Source organism: Ixodes scapularis, unplaced genomic scaffold (genome assembly GCF_016920785.2).
Source record: "Ixodes scapularis isolate PalLabHiFi unplaced genomic scaffold, ASM1692078v2 PGA_scaffold3__209_contigs__length_174095766, whole genome shotgun sequence".
Lineage (NCBI taxonomy): Eukaryota > Metazoa > Arthropoda > Arachnida > Ixodida > Ixodidae > Ixodes > Ixodes scapularis.
The window spans coordinates 63,877,322-63,897,565 of NW_024609868.1; the positions used below are offsets into that span (position 1 = coordinate 63,877,322).

At 47.3% G+C, this 20,244-nt stretch overlaps 1 protein-coding gene across 1 annotated transcript; it reads right to left on the minus strand.

Annotated features, from left to right (window-relative positions):
- Positions 1 to 1,819: 1,819 nt before the first annotated feature.
- On the minus strand, positions 1,820 to 19,255 carry LOC8040551 (acetylcholinesterase-1-like). The gene is made up of 5 exons (XM_040219684.2): positions 19,175 to 19,255; positions 17,635 to 18,075; positions 15,514 to 15,708; positions 14,077 to 14,241; positions 1,820 to 2,089 (listed from the first exon to the last, which is right to left on the minus strand). Exons 1-5 carry the CDS (start codon positions 19,253 to 19,255, stop codon positions 1,820 to 1,822), a joined length of 1,152 nt encoding a protein of 383 aa, XP_040075618.2.
- Between the last annotated feature and the right edge of the window lie 989 nt (positions 19,256 to 20,244).

The following is a 20,244-nucleotide window of genomic DNA, read 5'->3' on the forward strand; positions in this document are numbered from 1 at the left end:
AGCCGGATCAAGTGCCGCGCAGAAAAGTAGACGTTGCGCGCGCCCCGCCCAACGTTCCCCTGCTTTTGAGCGCGCCTCGAAAGCGCGGCGCTGCTATTCGCCGAATTCAGTCATGCGACGAGCTGGATCAACATGCCGTGCAAGAAAGACGGCGCTACGGGGATGAACGCGCAACTTTGGCTCCCGTAGGGAGCCTATACAGGAACTCTAATTGTGACCACCGTGATCGCGACTAATCGCGGCAGCTCGCAACCACCGTGGTTCATTAAAATGTATATAATCTTTTTGAAATGTACCTTCGTTTAAAAAATAAATGCGAACAATAAAAGAAAAACTTAAAGTAAAAAAACGCGTCTGCATAACGGCGGCGCTTTTGCTGCCAACGGATTTTGTCTGCGTGTCGACTGCTTTCTTTCGCTGGTCGGCGGCACCTTCAGACGTTGCTCCCGACGCCATCTATCAATACGAACGCCAAACACACCCCGCTACTGGACTTGGTCGTCTTGGTCGCCGCCCGCCGTAGACCCTGGCAAGTTTTTCGGCCCTATTTTTTACTAAAAGAGAACTACGCTCTGTAATTTTTCAAGGAAAAACCGACCTGTGAAATACAACTTTGACGAAAAGTTTAGATGGCTATGTGTAGGCGTCGATTTTTACAGTCCATTTTAGATCGAGCCTAATGGCTTGAACCACCTTATACTTATGTATATGCGAGGTATGTTCTCCCTCCTAAGTATGTCTCCGAAATATTCGATCAAAATATTCATTTTATTTCGAGAAAATAAATTTTAAAGTTTACGCGTACACCTCCGAAGCAGTTGCTACCACTCTACTGGCAACAGCGAGCAGGGGCCCTCGTGACGTCAAATGTTGTATCTGAGAGCAGACGACGCTCTCCACGGCGTTGTGCGTTGTAGAGATAGTGAGCGTCTGTAGCTTTGCGAATTGCGTCTGGTTAAGGCTGTTTGCGGCATGCGATGGAGGGTGGGGGAAATTGGCCACTGGCTGCGGGGTGCAACAACATCACGAAGAAATGCAGCAGAGTGACATGTTATTGGTTTCCGACCGAGATGTCTCTGCGACGGAGGTGGGTCCAAGCGCTCCGACGCGAACGCTGGCTCCTAGCGTCCGCGTCGTGCTAAGAAACAATTCACACTTTACTAAAAAAAGAAAAAAATAAGAAACTTCTGACATTTTGTTTTGATGCGGCATCTAGGTTCACATATCGGCGGATCGCGAATGCCCCCCCACCCTCCCCTCCCTCCCACAGGGGGTCTCCTCGGAGGCGATGCCGGCAGATCGAATGCGAACTGCGAATCGTCTGAAATCTTGTGTTGAAAATCTTAAAACATTTACAGGTCATTGCTTGACTACGACAAGCTTGATGAATAGTATAGCCCGTTATCTCCCACGGACAATCGCGACGGCTTTCCGACTGCTTCTGACGCTGGGCGAAACAGGCTCGAGCTGCCCATGTGCTGACGCCATGAAGCCCCCTCGATAACATAACTGTTAAAAGCACGTCCGAGAAGGTGACATCGAGATATGTTTAATATTTAGTATACAACGAAGCTTCCCTAGAGTACCCGTCTGACGTGGTAGAGAGGACGCATGCACCAACATTCATTCTCACATCTCTTCTCTTCGACGTTTGCGTGGGCAAACGTCGAAGCCTTCCCGGCGCCTCCGCACAACACGGCCGTTCGTCCAACTGCCAAAATAATTCTATTTTCTCTCGCCTGAACCTCAATCTTTCGCATTCCCTACTGTTCTCTCGTTTTGAAACCTAACCTGACAAAAGAAAAAGGCCGTTAAATTTTTACCCGCTCTTGGCGAATGTGCTGACGAGGTCGATGACCTGGTGGCTGATTTCTTGGTCTATGGGTGATGCCCTCATTGGGTCCGCTAAGGGTCCACCGAACAGATAGTTGAGATCGTCGTACAGCATCGGCCCGAAGCGTGTGTCCTTAAAAGGCCTGAACGACGGCTTGTGGATGAACACGTAGGCGTACACCTGGTTCCTCTGGTCAGACAGGTAGTCGGCGAAGTACATCATTGGACAGGTGTACAGCACGTCGCCCAATATTTCCTGCACACGAACCAGTCAACAACAAGAAAAACTTGGTTTACTAAGGTCGAAACGCTAGAGGGCAACGTTGTACTAAATGTCCAATCTATTCAACTGGAGCGCGTGCACTGATTTCGGCGCGTGCTAATTGTTTTGTCTGTATCGCTGTACAATGGCGGAACAACCGACACCGCGGAACGTCCATGTTTGAAACAATACATAAGGTAACAATGAAGTGAAATTAGCATGCACTTCTAGGCTCCAATTTTGGTGGTGCCTTTTGTGTCGGCCATTGTGGAGGATTCGCAGAGCGTTTACTAGAGGGCATGCACTTCCGAAATGGGCGTACTGCTTAATATTTGTGCCATTTCTTGGGCCTTCTGTTGCTTATTTAAAGGTTTGGCGATCATGGTATTATCGCCTCTAATATGGACACTTGGCGAAAAAGTCGGCGAGAAATTCGGCGGCCGTGATTGGCTGGCGCCGCGCTTGAACTTGGCGCCGGTCAATCACGGTGGTCGAATTCCTCGTCGACTTTTTCGCCAAGTGTTCAGAGAAGAGCCCCTGGAAGGCATCGAGCACTGTATTTTTGGCGTGGAAATTTTGTCGTGCTTAGAGTGAACTTGAAGCGCGAGACACGTGAGATATATCCGAATACGACCGAGCGCCGGCCATGTTTCTGACGCGTCGTACAAGACCCGTCGAATGTTCCGAATGTATTCCCAGAACAAGTACGGCAAGATGGCTGAAAAATCTGGCAACAAGCAGCGTCGGAGAACAGGCTCCCGAAGCTAAGTACTTTTTTTGTTTTCTTTTCCTATTTAGCTGTGCATGGGATAGGGGCGGTAGTTTTTGGTAGTAGTAGTACAGGGGTATAGGATAGTTTATAGGTTAGTTTAGATTCTTGTAGGCACGGGAGTATTATCAACGGTGCCACGTGACTGGGCCACAGGCTTTGTTTGAATGGTTGGCGGCGTTGTTGGTGGTGTTGCGCGCTAAAAGCAAGAGGCACACCGCATTGGGGTTGATCCTCCAGGTTTACAGCCCTACTGTGAAGCAGTTTTTGATTATGCTAGTGGTTTTATAAGTAGAAAAAAAAACAGTGTTTAAAGTAGCGCTAGGATAGTCACGGTTCAGCAGGCTTTTCAGGTAGTGTCACGAGACCGAACCACCTGCACGTTTGAAATTTTTGGCGGGCTAGTTGGTTGTGAGGGCAGAGGCGTGCACAGGCTTTCTTGGTTTGAGTTTTGGTGGGATATTCGTCGTGGGGCCGCGCTGTGTGTCGGTAGACAATGGTAAATACGCGAAAGAAGAAGGATGCGCAGCCTAAAGTAAAAGAAGGACCCGATGTGGAGTGTGAAGAGTGTGGCCGTTGGTGCGGCATGATGGAGACGGAGTTCAAAACTGTAGCAGAAGCCGAGCAGAGCAGCTTTACCTGCCGGAGTTGCGAGAAGGTAGAACTTGGTTTTGGGAGAATAGGAAGGGAATGGGCGGATACGGTTCAGGAGTTGAAGCGGGAGATAGGGGTAGAGCGGGAAAAGCGGGTACAGCTCGAGGCGCAGGTCGGAGATTTGATTGAGAGTGCCGAAGCGGATGTGGAGGAGATGACCAGGGAATGGGAAAGTAAGGTAGATAGCGTGGCGGGAGAGCTGAGGCGAGAACGGGAACAGCGAGCCGAACTTGAGCGACAGGTGGAGGAGTGGAAGGTGGAGTCGGAGGAGCACAAGGCGGTGGGGCCGGCAGACAGGTGTGACGGGGTGTTTGACTGTGCAGGAAAGGAGCCTGCACAGCTGTATAGTGCTGCAGTACAGCAAGGTTCGAGGAAGGCAGCAGAAGTTGAGGCAGAGAAAGCACAGATAGCTGGAGGGGATGAAGACAGGCAGTCGGGGGTTAAGAGGGTGCTGGTGGTAGGAGACTCAAACATAACAAGGGTTAGGGAGGGGCTGCTGGACAGGGTAAAAGCGGATGGGAGGGTAAATGTAGTGGCTCAGTCAGGAAAGTGCATGGTAGACGCTACGGCCAAAGCGAAGGATGAGGTGTGGGAAAACAGGGAGGGAGAGAACCTAGTTGTAATACACGCAGGACTAAATGATGTGTTAAAGGGACGGAGCCAGAACCTCGCCAAGCAGATAGAGTTGGGGTTACGTAAGCTGAGGGAGGTCTCTGAGACTGTGCATGTGCAAATATGCACCGTCCCAGAGGTCTGGGGACAGTCTTTGCAGATAGAGAAGCGGATGGTGGAAGCAAACCGGGTGATAAGAGGGTTGAGCCGACGATTTGGGTACGGAGTAATGGAAGTCAACAGGGTGGTGTACGAGGCTCGCTCCGACCCTTTTACATGGGGCATCCACTACAGTGGAATCAATTGGAGCACGGTAGGTGATAGGATTGGACGTCACATCGTACATTTTTTGGGGGTCCCGGAGCCCTGAGGGTGCCGGTGTGAATGAGGGCCAAAATGTAGATACACAGGGGAGGGTTTCGGAGGGTGAGAGGAAGCCTCGCACGACTAGGAAAAAGAAACAGCTTAACATAGGGTTCATAAACATGCAGGGGGGCAGGAGCAGAATAAAGTGGGAGGAGATTCAGGAGCAATTAGAGAGCGAAAACCTTGCAGTGTATGGATTAGCAGAAACACATCTGAGGGATATGGAAGAACCACCATACATAACAGGATATCATTGGATGGGATGCAACCGGGCCAATGGGAAACGGGACAATTTAGGACTAAAATTTAGTAGGGACAAGTCTGGTATAATAGTTTTCAACGACGAGAAGGGGGAGCCCCTGGAGATACAGGACACATTAATAGAACACGTAGAAAAGTACAAATATCTGGGAGTATGGTTAAGTGAAGGAAGGCGGTATCTAAAAGACCATGAAGATATTGTAATAAAGAAGGGGAAACGAGATTCGGCTATCATGAAACACAGGGCACTATGGAACTATAACAGGTACGAAGTTATTAGGGGTGTATGGAAGGGAGTCATGGTGCCATGACTGTCATTTGGGAATGCGGTATTGTGTATGAGGTCAGAAATTCAGGCAGGCTTAGAGATACAGCAAAGGAGTGTGGGTAGGTTGGCATTGGGGGCACATGGGAATACACCAAATGAGGGAGTACAGGGGGATGTGGGTTGCGCATCTTTCGAGAGTAGAGAAGCGATCAGTAAAGTAAAATTTGAACAAAGACTAGCTGAAATTGAGGATACACGGTGGGCAGCGAAAGTGTACAAGTATCTATATATGGAAAAGTCTAAACACTAGGTGGACAAACCGAACCCGCAAGCTGAGATTTAAATACATTCAACGAGATGGAGCCGATCAGAGCATATCAGTAGAAAAGGGAGTAAAGGAAACAGAGAGGAAATTGTGGGAAGAGAGAATGCAGGGGAAATCAGCTTTAGCAATATACAGGGCACAAAAACAAGAAATAAAGGAGGAACAACTGTATGATAATTCAGTGGGGAGCTCTTTGTTGTTTGAGGCTAGAACGGGGGTGCTGCGACCGAAAACGTATAGGGCTAAATTTCAGGAAGTAGACACTGTGTGGACGTATGCAACCGCCAAAGGGAAACTATAGAACATGTAATTTTAGGGTGCACGGGGCTTCGTCCCACCCTCTTGGGGGGGATGACTACGGATTTGGTGGGGGCACTGGGTTTTCCGGACATGGATGGACGAATGGATAGGGAAAAAATTGCGGTAACTAAGAGGAGATTGGAAGATTGGTGGAAGAGATCTAGGGAGGGATAAAAAAAAAAAAAGATATGAAAACAGGCAATAAATTAAATTTTAAAGAGAGGGGTGTCTGTTATAACAAAATTCATACAAATTAAAAAAAAAAATAGTAGAAGGGATGACGAAATGTTAGGCTAGGTGGCGCAAGCTGCCGCCCGTTACAAAGGGTATAGCCATTACCATCCATCCATCCATCCGGCAGTTGTTGATGCTTTTTTAGCTTTTTGTTTTTGTCCAATCCCCCATAGGTGATATTGGTGATATCCCACATTGCCTGGTCAGTGTTAGGGAGAGAAAATAGGCTTAGAAGGGCGGGAGGAATCATATGTTTGTCTTTTTAGAGTTAAGCTAGGTGGCGCAAGCTGCCGCCCGTTACAAAGAGTATAGCCATTAACATCTATCCAACATCCGTCTATCCAGAAAGGTTATAGACTAACTCCGACAGCAATTATTTATTCTCACAAACGACACTGTACAGGCGTGAGAAACCTATGCTATTAATGACGTGCGCGACCAAAAGCGTCCCTGTGATACTGCATCACAGCGCACAAGATCAGACACACTTAAAAGTAATTTCACGCATACACAGGAAGAACACTCACACAGCGCTGACTGACAACCCAAGTGTATTATGCATCATCTTCATCTTCCTTCACTCCGATGCAAATGGCAGTTAAACAAAAAACAAGGATCATATGAAAAAGATTGGCCTTTCACGATTGGCCAGACGCTCACAATGACGTCTTGAGTAGGATTACTTCTACTCTCATCGACGGAGGTGAGAGAAAGTATTACTCTTAACACTGACGGTACTGGTCGTGCTTCTTGCGCACCACCGAACCTTGTCGCTCGCTACTAACAATGCTGGCCGTAACGTCACGGATATAGAACCATAACAGGCCGCCACCGTAACATCCTGTCGCCAATAACTTGCTTCGCTTCATCTGCGGGTGAAGCCGAAGCTACAAGCACGATTACTCTGCTTTGAGTCAGGGCTTGCACTAAAATAGCGCGAGTGTTTTCATAGACGCCGAAAGCTCAGAGCTCGCTCTTGTAGCTTCTTCTACACGCTCGCACAAATAAAACCACGCTCGTTATGTTTATGTTTATTGCTTATATTTATGTACTGATGCCCACCAACAGCAACATGCCTTCCCGGTGGTGGATCAGAAGACAAACGAAGAACTATACGCACACACGTCAACATTATACGCACAAAATACCAAACTAAAAAAAAAAGAAGAAGACGAGTTAGATTTTTTATTATAGTTCTGACATGGCTAAATTTTTTTTAAATAACTTAAAGGCGTGAACATGTCAATGGAAGGTGACGAAATACCATTATACAAAACTTACATTCGCGTGCAGGCGAAAGCTGGGAGCGCCATTAACATAAAACAGTTCCATTGACTTGAAAGAGTGAAAAGAAAAACAGAAACTTACGGCGGATAATAAACTTGAGCATGACACTTTGCCGTTTAGACGTTTGTCCAAAAATAACAAATAATGAAGATCTTCTCCTTCGGAAAGTGTGTCGGTACCTATTTTTTACTCAGCAGCTGCAGTCATAATACTTATTTCCGAGGTATCGGTCATAAATTAAACGAAAACGGGTCTGTAGAAGGTTTCAATAAGCTTAGATTTTGATAAATTGATTGAACTCCATGGGTAGTAGAAGCAAACTCCAATTTTGAGCGGACAACGCAATTATACAGCACAAGCGCAGATGACATCATTTTAAACTCTCACGTAATTCATGACACCGTACCTAAGATCCTCGATGATGAAGCCACCACAACGCTAACGTGCGAAAGGTCGCGTACGAAAGATGTTCTTCCTATTGCGGACATGTTGAACATGTAAGGATATATATATATATATATCAGTGTGTCGAACCGAAAAAAATACGGGTTCGGTTACGGTTCAGATTCCGGTAAATTTATTTTGTTCCGGTTCAGTTCCGGTTCGATTAATTCGATCCGCGAACCGGTTCGGAAATTATAAATGACAAATTGCAACATCAAAATAAATTACAAATAAAACATCTGAAATCAGCACATACGAAACGGGATACATCGTAGTGTAAGGCTCAGGGATTTCTACCAGGAATGGTTTCTTCATGTGTACTCAAAGGTTACCTCACCGACGTTTACGCATTCGGACTTCATCTAATTGGGTCCGACGCAGTAGCTATAAAATCCGCGACCTCCTTACAAACCCACTTACAAGTAGAACTCGCTAACTATCCCGCCACCTCGGCGTGTAAGCAATTGAAGGAACAGTGGGGAGAAAATACAGCTTTCTTTATTTGAACTAGCCTTCGGTAACTCAAGTTAGACCCTTGAAGAAGTTTTCATTAAACAAGGTACGGAACATAAAAAAACACTTCACCGAACGCAACGCCAGAAGGACGTAATATAAATATTAAAATAGAAGAGTTCGCTGTCTCACAAATATGTTAGCTTCTAAGTGCCTATACGAAACCGGATGCATTATTATCAAACTTTACAGCCTTTTCTTTTCTCATTCCGATGGAAGCAAGCTTCAAGAACTCGCGCGTTCTAGAAACGTGTTATGAAATGAGCACACAGCAGCATTTAGGATTTACGAGATTGTAGGAAAATAAAATCCCGTGACGCGATTTTTTTTTTTTTTGCACAGCCTTCCAATTTTCTTTCTTCCGTGCAAGCCGCCGACCAGCGCAATACTGGTTCCTATGTCAAGATTCATGAATGCAGCGTTTGTCAAGATTCATAGATGCAGGGTTTATATTCCTAAGACTGAGTGGAAAAGAAAAATATGTAAGCGAGGTGTGTGTCAGTTGACGGCACTTAAAGAACAAATGGCATTGATAGCACATTCATTGTCAACAGCGCGTGGCCGAACCGTTTTGACATGAGCCGGTAACCGTTATTTTTTTTTCCGGTTCAGTTCCGGTTCGGGTTCATCGCGATAACAATATAACGGTTCGGGTTCAGTTCCGGGAAAAATACCGGTTCGGTTCCGGTTTTCGGTTCGGTTCGGTTCCGGTTCGACACCCTGATATAAATATATATATATATATATTTCCGACTAATAGTGATACAGTTAGTTGTGCGCCCCATATTAAATGCATCGATATCAATCTGCATTTCCATGCAGCCACAGTGGGCTTCAATCTCGTGAAACATTTTTTACATGATCCGCATACTGCAACAATTGAGGAAATGTAACACAATCGAAGCGATCTGCGGGACTCCAGAAGTTGAAGTGCACGGTGCCGACAACGCTCTACCCGTATGCGGACAAAGTTTGTGCGCCCCGACAAATCCATTTTTCACTATTTCATGTACCCATCGGTTACACCATATTCAGACATCTTGACAAGAAGGAATTCATGGTTGACCTTATCGAATGCCTTTGTCATGTCTAGATACACTACATCAATCTGCCGACGGTTTTCAATGATTGGAGCACAAAACTGCATAAAATGACAAAGATTAGACTCTACCGAGCGGCACTTCATAAAGCCATGTCGCGCCAAATTAATTTTGTGCTCAACGAAGTGATACAAGCGCTTGAAAACTGACATCTAGAAAAAATATTGGATATATTTGATAACAATGAAACCGGCCTATCATTCTTTTTATTGCTAGGGTCCCCAGATGTGAAAACCGGTACAATAGCAGCAATTTGGCACCACACTAAGAAATAAAATAATAATAAAAAGCTTCAATACCGGTGCAAATACAGGAACAGCCATTTAAAATAGAACTGGGCATACCATAAAGAAAAAGACAAAGAATAGCTGTGGCTTTAGTTTCTTAACAGCCGAAATAATTTCAGAAATGTCCAGGTCACATGCCGCCATCAAGTCGCCTCCACTCCAATGAGAGTAAAACCGTTGAAACTTGGGCGAGTTGCTAATGCATACACTCTAAAAAAAAGCCCGTGCGTCTCCTTTCCGCACAACACTTGGGAGAGCCAATCAGCGCAACTTACAAAGGCAGCTCAGCGAATGACGATGCCGAACGTATGTTTATACTTTGTTTGTCTCATCGTATACGATGGACTAAAAGCCAAAGCCACGGGCCGCCAGGTCCAATCACGTTCCGCTCTATACTATGACACGCTTAACATTGATTAGGGGTGGACGAATAATGCTCGGTCGTGGCTTTCTTTCCGATGTAATATTGTTGAGTCACTCAGTGCTCTGCATCGAAGCGAAATACCGCACAATTTCTGAGTAACTCGTGATTGGATCTGGCGGTCCGTAGCGTTTGCCTTTAGTCCAACGTAGGGTGAGACGAAGTATAGACCAAAAAACGCAGTCCGAGTTGTGACATTAAGGAATCCAAAACGTCACGCTTGCATTGTTTAATGTCACAACTCAGACTGCATTTTTCGGGCTAAACATATGTTTCGGCATCGTCATTCGCTGAGCTGCCTCCGTAAGTTGCGGTGATTGGCTCTCCGAGTGTTTTGCGGGAAAGCCGACACATCAGCTTTTTTTATACTTCGCTTCAGCTTCGGTCCCAGCGCGCCCGATGCTATGAGCCGAATGGCCAATCAAACAACGGAAGAGACCCAACGTCATGGCGTGCTTTTTGCAGTTGATAGGACCAGCCGGTATTCGCAGTCTCTCTATGTGTGCTCTTCCGCCGGCTTGTCCTTTCAAGCGCAAAGAGCACGCCATGACGCTGCGTTTTTTTGCGCTGTTTGATTGGCCCTTCGGCTCATAACATCGACTGCGCTCGGACCGAAGCCGAAACAAAGTATAGAGTGTAGTTACGAAGAGGGAAACAGCGCCAAAAGTACGGAGGACAAAGAACGAGGAGTACACAGACCGAACTCCGTTTTTGTTTGTTTCAACGTCCAATGTGTCGAATGAAAAATAAGCGTGAAAAATATCAGACAACTTTTGAGCTACACCTGCGGGGAATACAAATCACAGCCTTCACCCTCAAAGTATTATGCTGTCGAGGTTCATTCGTGCATCTCTTCGTATATTTCTAGAAAATTCTAGGATCCTTCCTTCTCTCAACACCCATTTCATAGCTCCTTATAACTTGGATAAACGACTTGTTCTGGAAACTTCGACGGTTTATGCCCTAGAAAATTATGTCATCACAATTCTAGTTGGTCTATGTAGGAGTAAAAATAGTAAAAAAAGAAATAAATAAAAAAAAAAAATATATATATATATATACAAATTAAAAAAAAAAGATAGACGCCTTTTTTAAAAGGCATCTATCTTTTAGTAGCGGAAAATAATCCCTGGAGAAGGGGTACAAAGGGGACAAGGAACAAACACAAATCTCCAAACACAGCTATACACCAACTCATGTTTACAAACAAACCGGAGCGCCCGTGGCGGACACCACCGGCGCCGCGCATGCGCGGTGGATGGTGGGCAAGAAGCCCGCCGTCGCCTATAAACAAACCATTGAGTTGCGTTGATGTCGGCGTCGGTGAGAGTCCCCGTGCTCTTTTTTGCGTTGGAATTATTGATTCTACGTCCTCCTAACAATGTTTGACTACTTGAGCGGCTTCAGCAAAAGTAACGAGGCAAAACTTTGCGTGAATAATGTGCCTTGCGGCGATTCATTTCACGTGGGCGCCGCAGAATGGGCGCTAAAGCCTGACTCGCACGATGAGATTCTGCTCACTATTTTCAGTCGCGACGTCGCTCGGGCTGCTAAAGCGCGGACCGTAGCTGAGATGGTGGACGTCGATACTAAAAACCGCAAGTAGAATCGGGCATTACAAGTCGGTGACGGCCACTGGTAACAATGATCAACATCTTGTATCTACTGTTTACACTTAGCCTACTTACCCCAACCTTTTGAGGCCTGCACTTACTTCTTATCGCAATACCGGGTCAGCGTTTGGTTTACGGGCCGCTGTCGTTTGAACGAGCTGACGACAAAAAGCAGACAAGTTGGAAAGGGCAGACGACAGTTCGAACGGATGCGCAATGGAGTGCGGGCAAGAAGCACCACGTCCCGCGTCAACAAACCTTTGGAATGTCACGTTGTCGGCGTCTGTGTGAGTCTGCATACTCTTTTTTCGCGTTGGAATTGCCGATTCTACGTCCTCATAGCAATGTCTTACCACTTTAATCGCCTGAGCGAAATTATCAAGGTTCGTTAAGCCGCTAAGCTTTGCGTAAATAATTTGACGTGCGGCGATTCATTCGCGTGAACGGCGCAGAATGGACGCCAAAACCATGATGAGATTCTCCTAGATATTTCGCGCGACGTCGCGACGTCGAGACGTCGCTCGTGCTGCAAAAGTGTAGAAGGTAGCGGCGATGATCGACGTCGTTACTGAAATTCGGAAGCGGGAACAGACCAAGCGTAACAAGTTGGTGATGGCCACTGGTACCAATGATCAACATCTTGTATCTACTCTTTACACCGAGCGTACATAAGTCTTTTGAGGCCTGCAATTACTTCTTATTGCAATCACCGGGTCAAAGTTTGGTCTACGGGCCGCTTTTATCTGAATGAGCAGACGACAAAAAGCAGGCTCGAAAGAGCAGACGAAAGTTCGAACGATCATGCGGCCGTGTGAATTTGAAGACGCACTGAACCCGCGGGTGGCCCGGACAACTTGGCAGTTTTCTCTCGTTTATGTTGGAACAAAACAAATACATCTGCCGTTCACAAAGTGTTGCCCGTACAAGCAATCGTAGTTCGATAGCGCCTGGCTTACCCTTTTCACGGCTACTATCCACGTACTCGGACGAACGGAGCGGGAAGAAACACATAAATCTGATCTTCAAACCTTTCCATACGCTTTTGGTACAGTCCCCGTCGAAGCATTTCGACGAGAACGCAGGTTTTCTGCCTGGTTTATTCGAAAAGTACACAAGAATGCATGTCTCGCACCGCGACTTCTGCCCACCGCCCCAGACCGGAAGTGCGACCGACGCGCCACCACCGCGGCGTGACGTAGGAGAGTTGAGTTCGTGTATAGGTGACTGAGCGCGACCAAGAAAATCCACCTGGTCTTAGTATCGAACCAGGGACCTCTTCATTTCCGGCGGAGCGCTCTACCGACTGAGCTAACCAGGAGTTAGACGTCACTAGAGCAAACCAATTTTATAAGCTGCCGCCAGTCTAGCACCAACAAGGGTGAACGGCCTGCATTTTAAAGTTATGATGACAATGCAATTAATGCAAAGGTGCAAGCGAGCTGGAAAGGGATTATTTTCGGCATTCTTGTCCAGCTCGTTTGCACCTTTCAATTAATTGCATAATCACCGTAACATTAAAATGAAGGCCGTTCACCCTTCTTTGTGTGAGACTGGTGGCAGCTGATAAAACCGGTTTTCTCTACTGGCGTTTAACTCCTGGTTGTTCAGTTGGTAGAGCGCTTCACTGGAAATGGAGAGGTCCCTGGTTCAATACCAGGACTAGGCGGATTTTTTCTGTCGCGCACCAGTCAACTAGCTGTGTTTGGAGATTTGTGTTTGTCCTTTGTCCCCATTGTTTCACATCTCCTGGGTTCTTTTTCTGCATTCTTGTCCAGCTTACACCTTTGCATTAATTGCATTATCATCATAACAGATGTAGTAACACAGTTCACGTGGCATTTTGATCATCCCAAAATAATATTAATCCTATTGGTCTCAAGTATAGACGGCTCTTCAATCGCCGACCATTTCGACGGATCCTTAGTGTTTTATAGAACCCAGTGACTTTTTCCACGGTGGCGTCTCCGAACCCAGGTCCATCCGTTAGGTTCATCGAGCGATCTGACCGGTTGACTTAACTCCTAACGTCGGCAGCGTGCCTCTGGTGATTTAATTTGTCCCGAAAAACTTTGCCCATAGCGCGACGGAGACATTCCAAAACAATTATAATCTAAAGACCGCAGTAAAACTATACGGTGCCATGAACGCATCTCGAGCCGGTGTGATTGCCGCGTCCTAAAGAAGTGGTCCCCCGATTTCCGCCTGTTGCTGTTATAGCATCATAAATGGACCTGTCCTGTTGCAGGTCCCTCTCTGATGCAGGTCGCGGAGTTGGAACCACGACAACAGCGACACTCTCGCTCGCTTATGTACTCTTTTTGCCGGACCTTCTACCGCCAACTGCGATGATCGTAAGATCCCACAGCATGACACCCCGTTTCTTGTAACGTCGTTTGTTGCAACTTCGGGATTACTTTCAATGCACGGGTGGAATATAACGCTAAACACACCAGTCAGTGACGAAATCCGGGCACCGCAGTAAAAGCGGATGCTTGCACAAGACTAAGCAGTAGAGTGACAAACGAACCAGCACCCTCGCAGCAGCATCGCCCGGGCCGCTCTCCCAGCCGGAGTCGTTGATGTACAGCCGGCGTAGTGTGTCGAAACCGGCGACGCCGAAACGCTCCAGTTCGTCCTTCGTGAACGCTGTGGCCTTCCCCTTCTCGCCCAATTTCCGCCTGTAGAGTTCCATCTGTGCGAAAGAATAGCGCGGCGTCAGCGATACAGGCATACGGGCCCGCATGCTTCACGGCACTATCGGTTTTCCAGAGATCCAGAAAACAACCCAAAAAGATGTTTCAGTATGAAAATTAGATAGCACGGAGGAGAACGGAGGTACGACGACAGTGATCGTGGCAACGACTCGACTGACATCCTGTTCTCGGCAACAACCCTAGGAAGCCGAGAAAGGCTAGAGAGAGAGAGAGGAAAGGTCACTGAGGGGCGACATATGAGACCTCATACGGTCAGGGCCCGAAAATAGTGAAGGATTGTCCATAAGGTGGAAACTGTATCGCTAGAGTGACAATATACTGCTCAAAAAAGTGCCTGGAACGCGTCTTCGACTGCTATGTTTAGCGTCCTATCTCGCCCATACACCAAAAGTGGTCCCGAAGTAGCAACAAATGACGTCATAAAAACCGGAGCGTCATGCTGTCGGATGTCGCAATCCTGACGGTTGGTGTTAGAGAATTCCCGGGAAAAAAGGACGAGCGAACGGGAGTGTCGTTGTCGTCGCGGAGTTCCAACTCTTAGCTGCTGGAGCTACCGTGGGCTGTTAACCTGAAGAGCGACTTGCAGCAGAACAGGCGTCTGCCACTGCCACCACTGCTGCTGCTACACCACCAGGATTGCGGCCGGCGACAACATGACGCTTTCATGACGTCATCACGAGGAAGTCGAGGAACCACGTACTTTTTAGGACGTGGGAAACGTAACGGTTGGAGAGGCGTTCCAGGTGTCCCATTCAAGACGGAAGAAATATCACTCAGAGCTAACAAAAAAATAAAATATAGCACTAAAAAAAAAAAAAAATCAGCCTTTCCACTCTGGTGAAGAAGGAAGGCCAGCGGAGCTGTACAATGGAAAGTAATGGCCGCCCGCAAGTCGGCAAGCCATTGTATTGAATTGTATTGTATTCTGCGGCGCAATCTCTTTGAAACGAGAGTCGAAGTTGGACAAGTCAAAAAAGTTAAAAAAGAAAAAAAGGCAAGAGAAAAAAGAAAAGAGAAAAGGGGGAGAGGAGGGGATAGGGGGGAGGCCAGATTAGAAAAGCTGCCGCCATCTATGAGCAACGGCGGCAACGAGATACGTGGCTTGCCGCCCTCGCTCATAGATGGCGGTAGGTGTCCAGAGTTTGGTGTCTTCATTTCTTTGCGGGGGACACGATCTTGGGGAAATTAACCCTTAACAGCTCCGCTACAAAATAGTTCCGAGATGCCTGGCATATGGTAACTATCTGCACCTGGAAGCCGCCTTCGTCCAGGACGTTTCCCAGCAAGACCTTCTTGTCCTCGATGGTTGTCTTCTGGCTGAGGATGTCGGGCTTGAAGGGCAGGTACTCGGACGCAAACGAGGGCCCCATCACCAGATTCTCGTAGGCAGGAGCTGAGGTGAATGCCTGCGTGGGCAAACTCCGCAGACATTGCCAGCTATTTTCCTGCGCATCAGAATAACAGGGCGTGTGGACTGCGGATTTGTGCCCTCAAAATAACATCCGATAGAAAAAAATACAGTCTCTATATACGTATATACCGAAGTCAACGCGAAGCACCGAGGAGCCTAGCCGATCACGAAAGGCAGTACTATACACTGATCATCCAAAATCACCAAATGAGCGCGCCTGACGCGCCATTTGCGTTATATACATACTACCTCCTGGTGATCCGGATTTTAGTTGACGGCTGCAGTGGGGATACAGTGGGACCATTTTGTCGACAATATTTGCATGTATTAGGAAAGACTGCTGATTTAACCGGCTTTGACAATGGGCAGATTGTAATGGCCCGACAGTGACTCTAGGCCTGACGAGTCGGTAAAAGTATCTCGGAAAATGCAAAACTCGTCGGGTGTTCGCGAGCCGCCGTCATTAGTACCTATCAGAAATGGATGAACGACGGTGAAACCGTTAATATAAAACGAGGTGTTGCATGTGCACTCTTAATCATAGAATGTGAACGTCAGAGGTTTACCCCCTTGGTGAAGCAAAATAGGTGGCTACACGTGGCTCAACCGACAGCTAGATAAAATACAGGTCAAAGTACAAGTGTTTCTGAGCCCACAGCTCATCGGACTCGGCTGAATATGGGACTCCCCAGCGGACGACCCCTACAACTGATTTGCCTGTCAAAGGTGGACAAACACGGTATTGGGTCGGTGCATCATAATGTTTTGGCTGATCAGTGCATATCCAAGTGACACTGAACAATCGTCATATTTTGTTAATGATCAAAGAAAATATCCGTCAAATTTTTCTATCTACAAATAAGTGGTGAACTTTCTTCAGCAACGGAATATTCCCGCGTGTGTGGGGGAGTCGGCGACGCACGCGGATGCCGCGCGTATAAGAACGGGGTTCGAAGCCCGCTCACCATGTTCTTTCTTTTATCAACCTCTGCATTACTGGAATGGTCCATCCCATTCTCGGTTGTCATCCTGTGTTCTCGTTCAGAACCTTCCTGAAAGTACTCTGTGTATGGGGTGGCTGAAATTCCGAGTCTAGATCTAAAATTGGCTGTAAAAATCGGCGCCTGCACGTAGCTATCTAAACTTTTCGTCAAAAGTGTATTTCACAGGTGGGTTTTACCTTGTAAAATTACAAGACGTAGGTCCCTTTCTGTAACAAAATAGTGCCAAAAAACTTGCCAGGGTCAAGGACGGGCGGCGACGCAGCCGACCGAGTTGAGGAGCGGGCGCGTTTGGCGCACATATCGTTTGATGGCGCTAGCCAACCAGCGAAAAAAAGAAGCAGACGACACAGAGACGAAATTCGTCGTATTATGCAACCGCATTTTTCTTTACTTCAAGTTTTGTTATTATTGTCCGGATTTAATTGTAAACCAAAGGTACATTACAGAAAGATTATATTCATTTTAATAAACCACGGTCGTCGCGGGCAGTCTCGACATTTTAAAAAGCAATCCGTAACAATGTGCTAGCGCCCTCTATCAATACGTGCGCCAAACGCGTCCCGCCATTCGACTTGGTCGTCGGTCGTCGGCAAGTTTTTCGGCCCTATTCTTTTTTTTTACAAAAAGGAGCTATACCTCGTAATTATACAAGGTAAAACCCAGTTGTGAATTACACCTTTGACGAGAAGTTTAGATTTCTATCTGCAGACACCAACTTTTAAGGCTCATTTTTGATCGAGCCTCGGCATTTCAGACACCCTAAATGCAGGGGACATGCAGTTGGCTTGAGTCGCCAACGCCAGAAGCATGCTACTAAGTGTATAGGCCCAAGTTCAATTTACTAAACGTGTTTTTCACTTCTACATATCCGTCTACCATTTTCCATCCATATTCCGAACAAGTAATCTCTTCCCGCTGTTTTGTTTCAGTAGTAGAGAATGACCCATGGAACGCACCAGACTGTGACTGTCGCACTTGAGCGTGCCGAACACGTCCTTCAGTTTGGAGTTGGCCTTGAAGGGCATGAAAGGCGAGCCGCTCTGCAGGATGAACCTGGCGACGTTGTGGAAGGCGTTTCGGACGGGCGACAGCAGGTGGAGTCCCAGGGAACGCGCGCCGGCCTCGTAGCCGAGCACCACGATGGACGAGCTGTTGCCACCGAAGTAGCGCACGTACTTCATGGTCCAGTTGAGGGCCAGCAGCTGGTCGTACAGGGCCACGTTGCCCGGAGCGTCGTCCGTGCCGTCGCCCAGGAAGCCCAAGACGTGGAGCCGGTAGTTGGGGACCACGACCACGAGTTCACCCAGGGCGCTCAGGGCCAGCGCGTTGTACTCAGCGCTCCAGCCCCACTTGAAGTTTCTGCCGTGGATGAAGAGCAGCACCGTCCTCAGGGCAGTCTGCGTTAAGAGGAGCGCTCCGATTCACTCTTGTAGATGGAGCAAGGGTTGGAGCGCAGCGTATTTTGAATTTCTATGAAAGACTCTCGAGAAGTTATTCACGGATAGACCCCCCAAAAAAACAGCAGAAATTCGGCTGACGTAAATAGATTCTTTACGACGCAGATGAAGCTAAACTAACACACAGGGGGATCTTACTTACAAAGTTCTCGTTTTTGTTTTCAAAGCCTTTTGTATTTTATCTTACAATACGATGAACTGTGGTCTATTGCCAAAACCACGGTCACCAAGGGCCAATCAGGGCCCATATAGAAACCACATTTTACTCCGACATGCAGTGCTCCGAGATGGACACCCTAATACACACGCCTTTTCAATCTACCACGTGGTTTTTAGGCGAATCGTGATTGGACTTGGCCGTACAGTCTCTCACCTTCTGTCCTTCTCCTCCTCGAGCGTAGTACGACGCCCCTTAGATCTGTACCGAACTTGGCCGTATAGATCGTCGTTGGACTTTGACTGTAGTCCGTCGTAGGATGAGACGGAGTATACACTATTTTGTGTTTCAATATATATATATATATTTTTTTTTTCGTGTGTGTGTTCGTCTGTTCTTGTGTTGTCTGGATAGTTACTTGAAGTTCAAGCGTCGACTTTGGTGAGACCAGTATAAAGGCAATCACGGTCACAAGCGAGCATACACGTCGCCCACCAAACGCTCCCGAATAATATTCGCTCGCAGCATCTCGAAGATGTTGAATCGCGCACAGCTCGGGCGTTGAAATGTTAACCTAGCTATAGAATTCCGGTGAGCTATATGCAGCTCATCTAGCCCCACAATTCACGCACTTTCGGATTACCGATACGCAGTTAATGCTGCGCTGTCTCTCTGTCGTCACAGAACACGACGCCCTCCGACATTTGTCGGTCACGATATAGCGCCCCGCATAGAAGCGCATACAAGGCTGCCTCCAGATCCGTTTTGCCGCTAAACCGCTCTGCGTGCGCGCTTAGGGAGCGTAAAATGGTGCTCAGCTGAAGTTGGAGGGAGTCGTGTTTTGTATGAAACACCCGCATGTCAAAAGAAAATTCGACCCACCTCGGAATTCAGCGAAGGTGTCCACAGGTCCAAGTGCAGGCAGTCTTCGAAGTTGTTGACCTGGTGGAGCCGGGCGTGCATTGCCGTGCGCTGTGGGCCTTGCGGGCACGGCTCTCTCCTCCAGCTCTGTGCATCGGTCGAACTCTTCGGAGGCGCCGACTGCCTGAAGCGGCCGCCGAACGAGGTATCTTCTCCGAAGCGAATCTGAAGAACCTGGTACACATACCTGCGTGTGTGGAAAAAACAAAACATACCACAACAGGGTATTGAGAGGCAAAGTCAATAACGTTGGCTCGTACGTCTGTTTTTTCTTTTTCTTTATTCAAAAGTACTGCGGGTCTTCACTGAAAACCATAGCACAACTCAGAGTGGTGTGCAATGTTAAGAATACTAAGGGGAAAAGAAACAGGAACACACAAAAGCGGTATGTCGTCAAATGCAACAGTAAAACTTTCAATTAATGAATGACTCAGGTCAGTCTTCAATTGAAAATTTAAAAAAAAAGCTCACCTCATAAAAAAAATTAGATTTTTTTTAATGTGATTTTCAGCCTTGCCTTGCCCAAGCAATACAGACTGGAAAGACTAGAAAGCGGAGAAGGTACAGTGGATGCAGATCTGTCTCAAAATGTTGTTATTGTGTCTTGTACCTGTTTTAACCTGGGGTTCCTTAATGTAAATCGTGTGGTGTGCTATAGTCCGTTCACTGACATCGCTGCTAGGCTGCAGCAGGGCGGAGTAAGGTGCTCGCCGTACCAATATCTTTTCTCACCTGACCCCACTCTCTGCGCCTGAGTATGCGCAGGGAGCTTGATCACATGGTGCAAGACCGACACTCAACTGGTCCAACGAGTGGGTGCACCTTCCTCCGCTCTGTCAGCCTAGTGGCGAGCGGTAAAGAGCAAGGGACGTTACACGAATGCACAACGCCCGCATATATCGAAACGGTAGGCTTTCCCTCAAAGCTCCGCCCACCAGTTGCGGTGCAGCCGCCAAGAATCCTGCCCAAACAAACAAACTGGTCAGACGATTTGAAATTAATTTCAAAGCATAGAATGCTTTATAAGGCTA

Excerpts from the sequence above, each read along its gene's own strand:
- LOC8040551 (XM_040219684.2), bottom strand. The coding sequence starts at position 19,255 with ATGCACGCCCGGCTCCACCAGGTCAACAACTTCGAAGACTGCCTGCAC. Across the intron at positions 18,076-19,174 it reads CACCTTCGCTGAATTCCGAG|ACTGCCCTGAGGACGGTGCT; the intron begins GTGGGTCGAATT and ends CTCTTAACGCAG. Across the intron at positions 2,090-14,076 it reads ATGCTGCTGCGAGGGTGCTG|GAAATATTGGGCGACGTGCT; the intron begins GTTCGTTTGTCA and ends GTTCGTGTGCAG.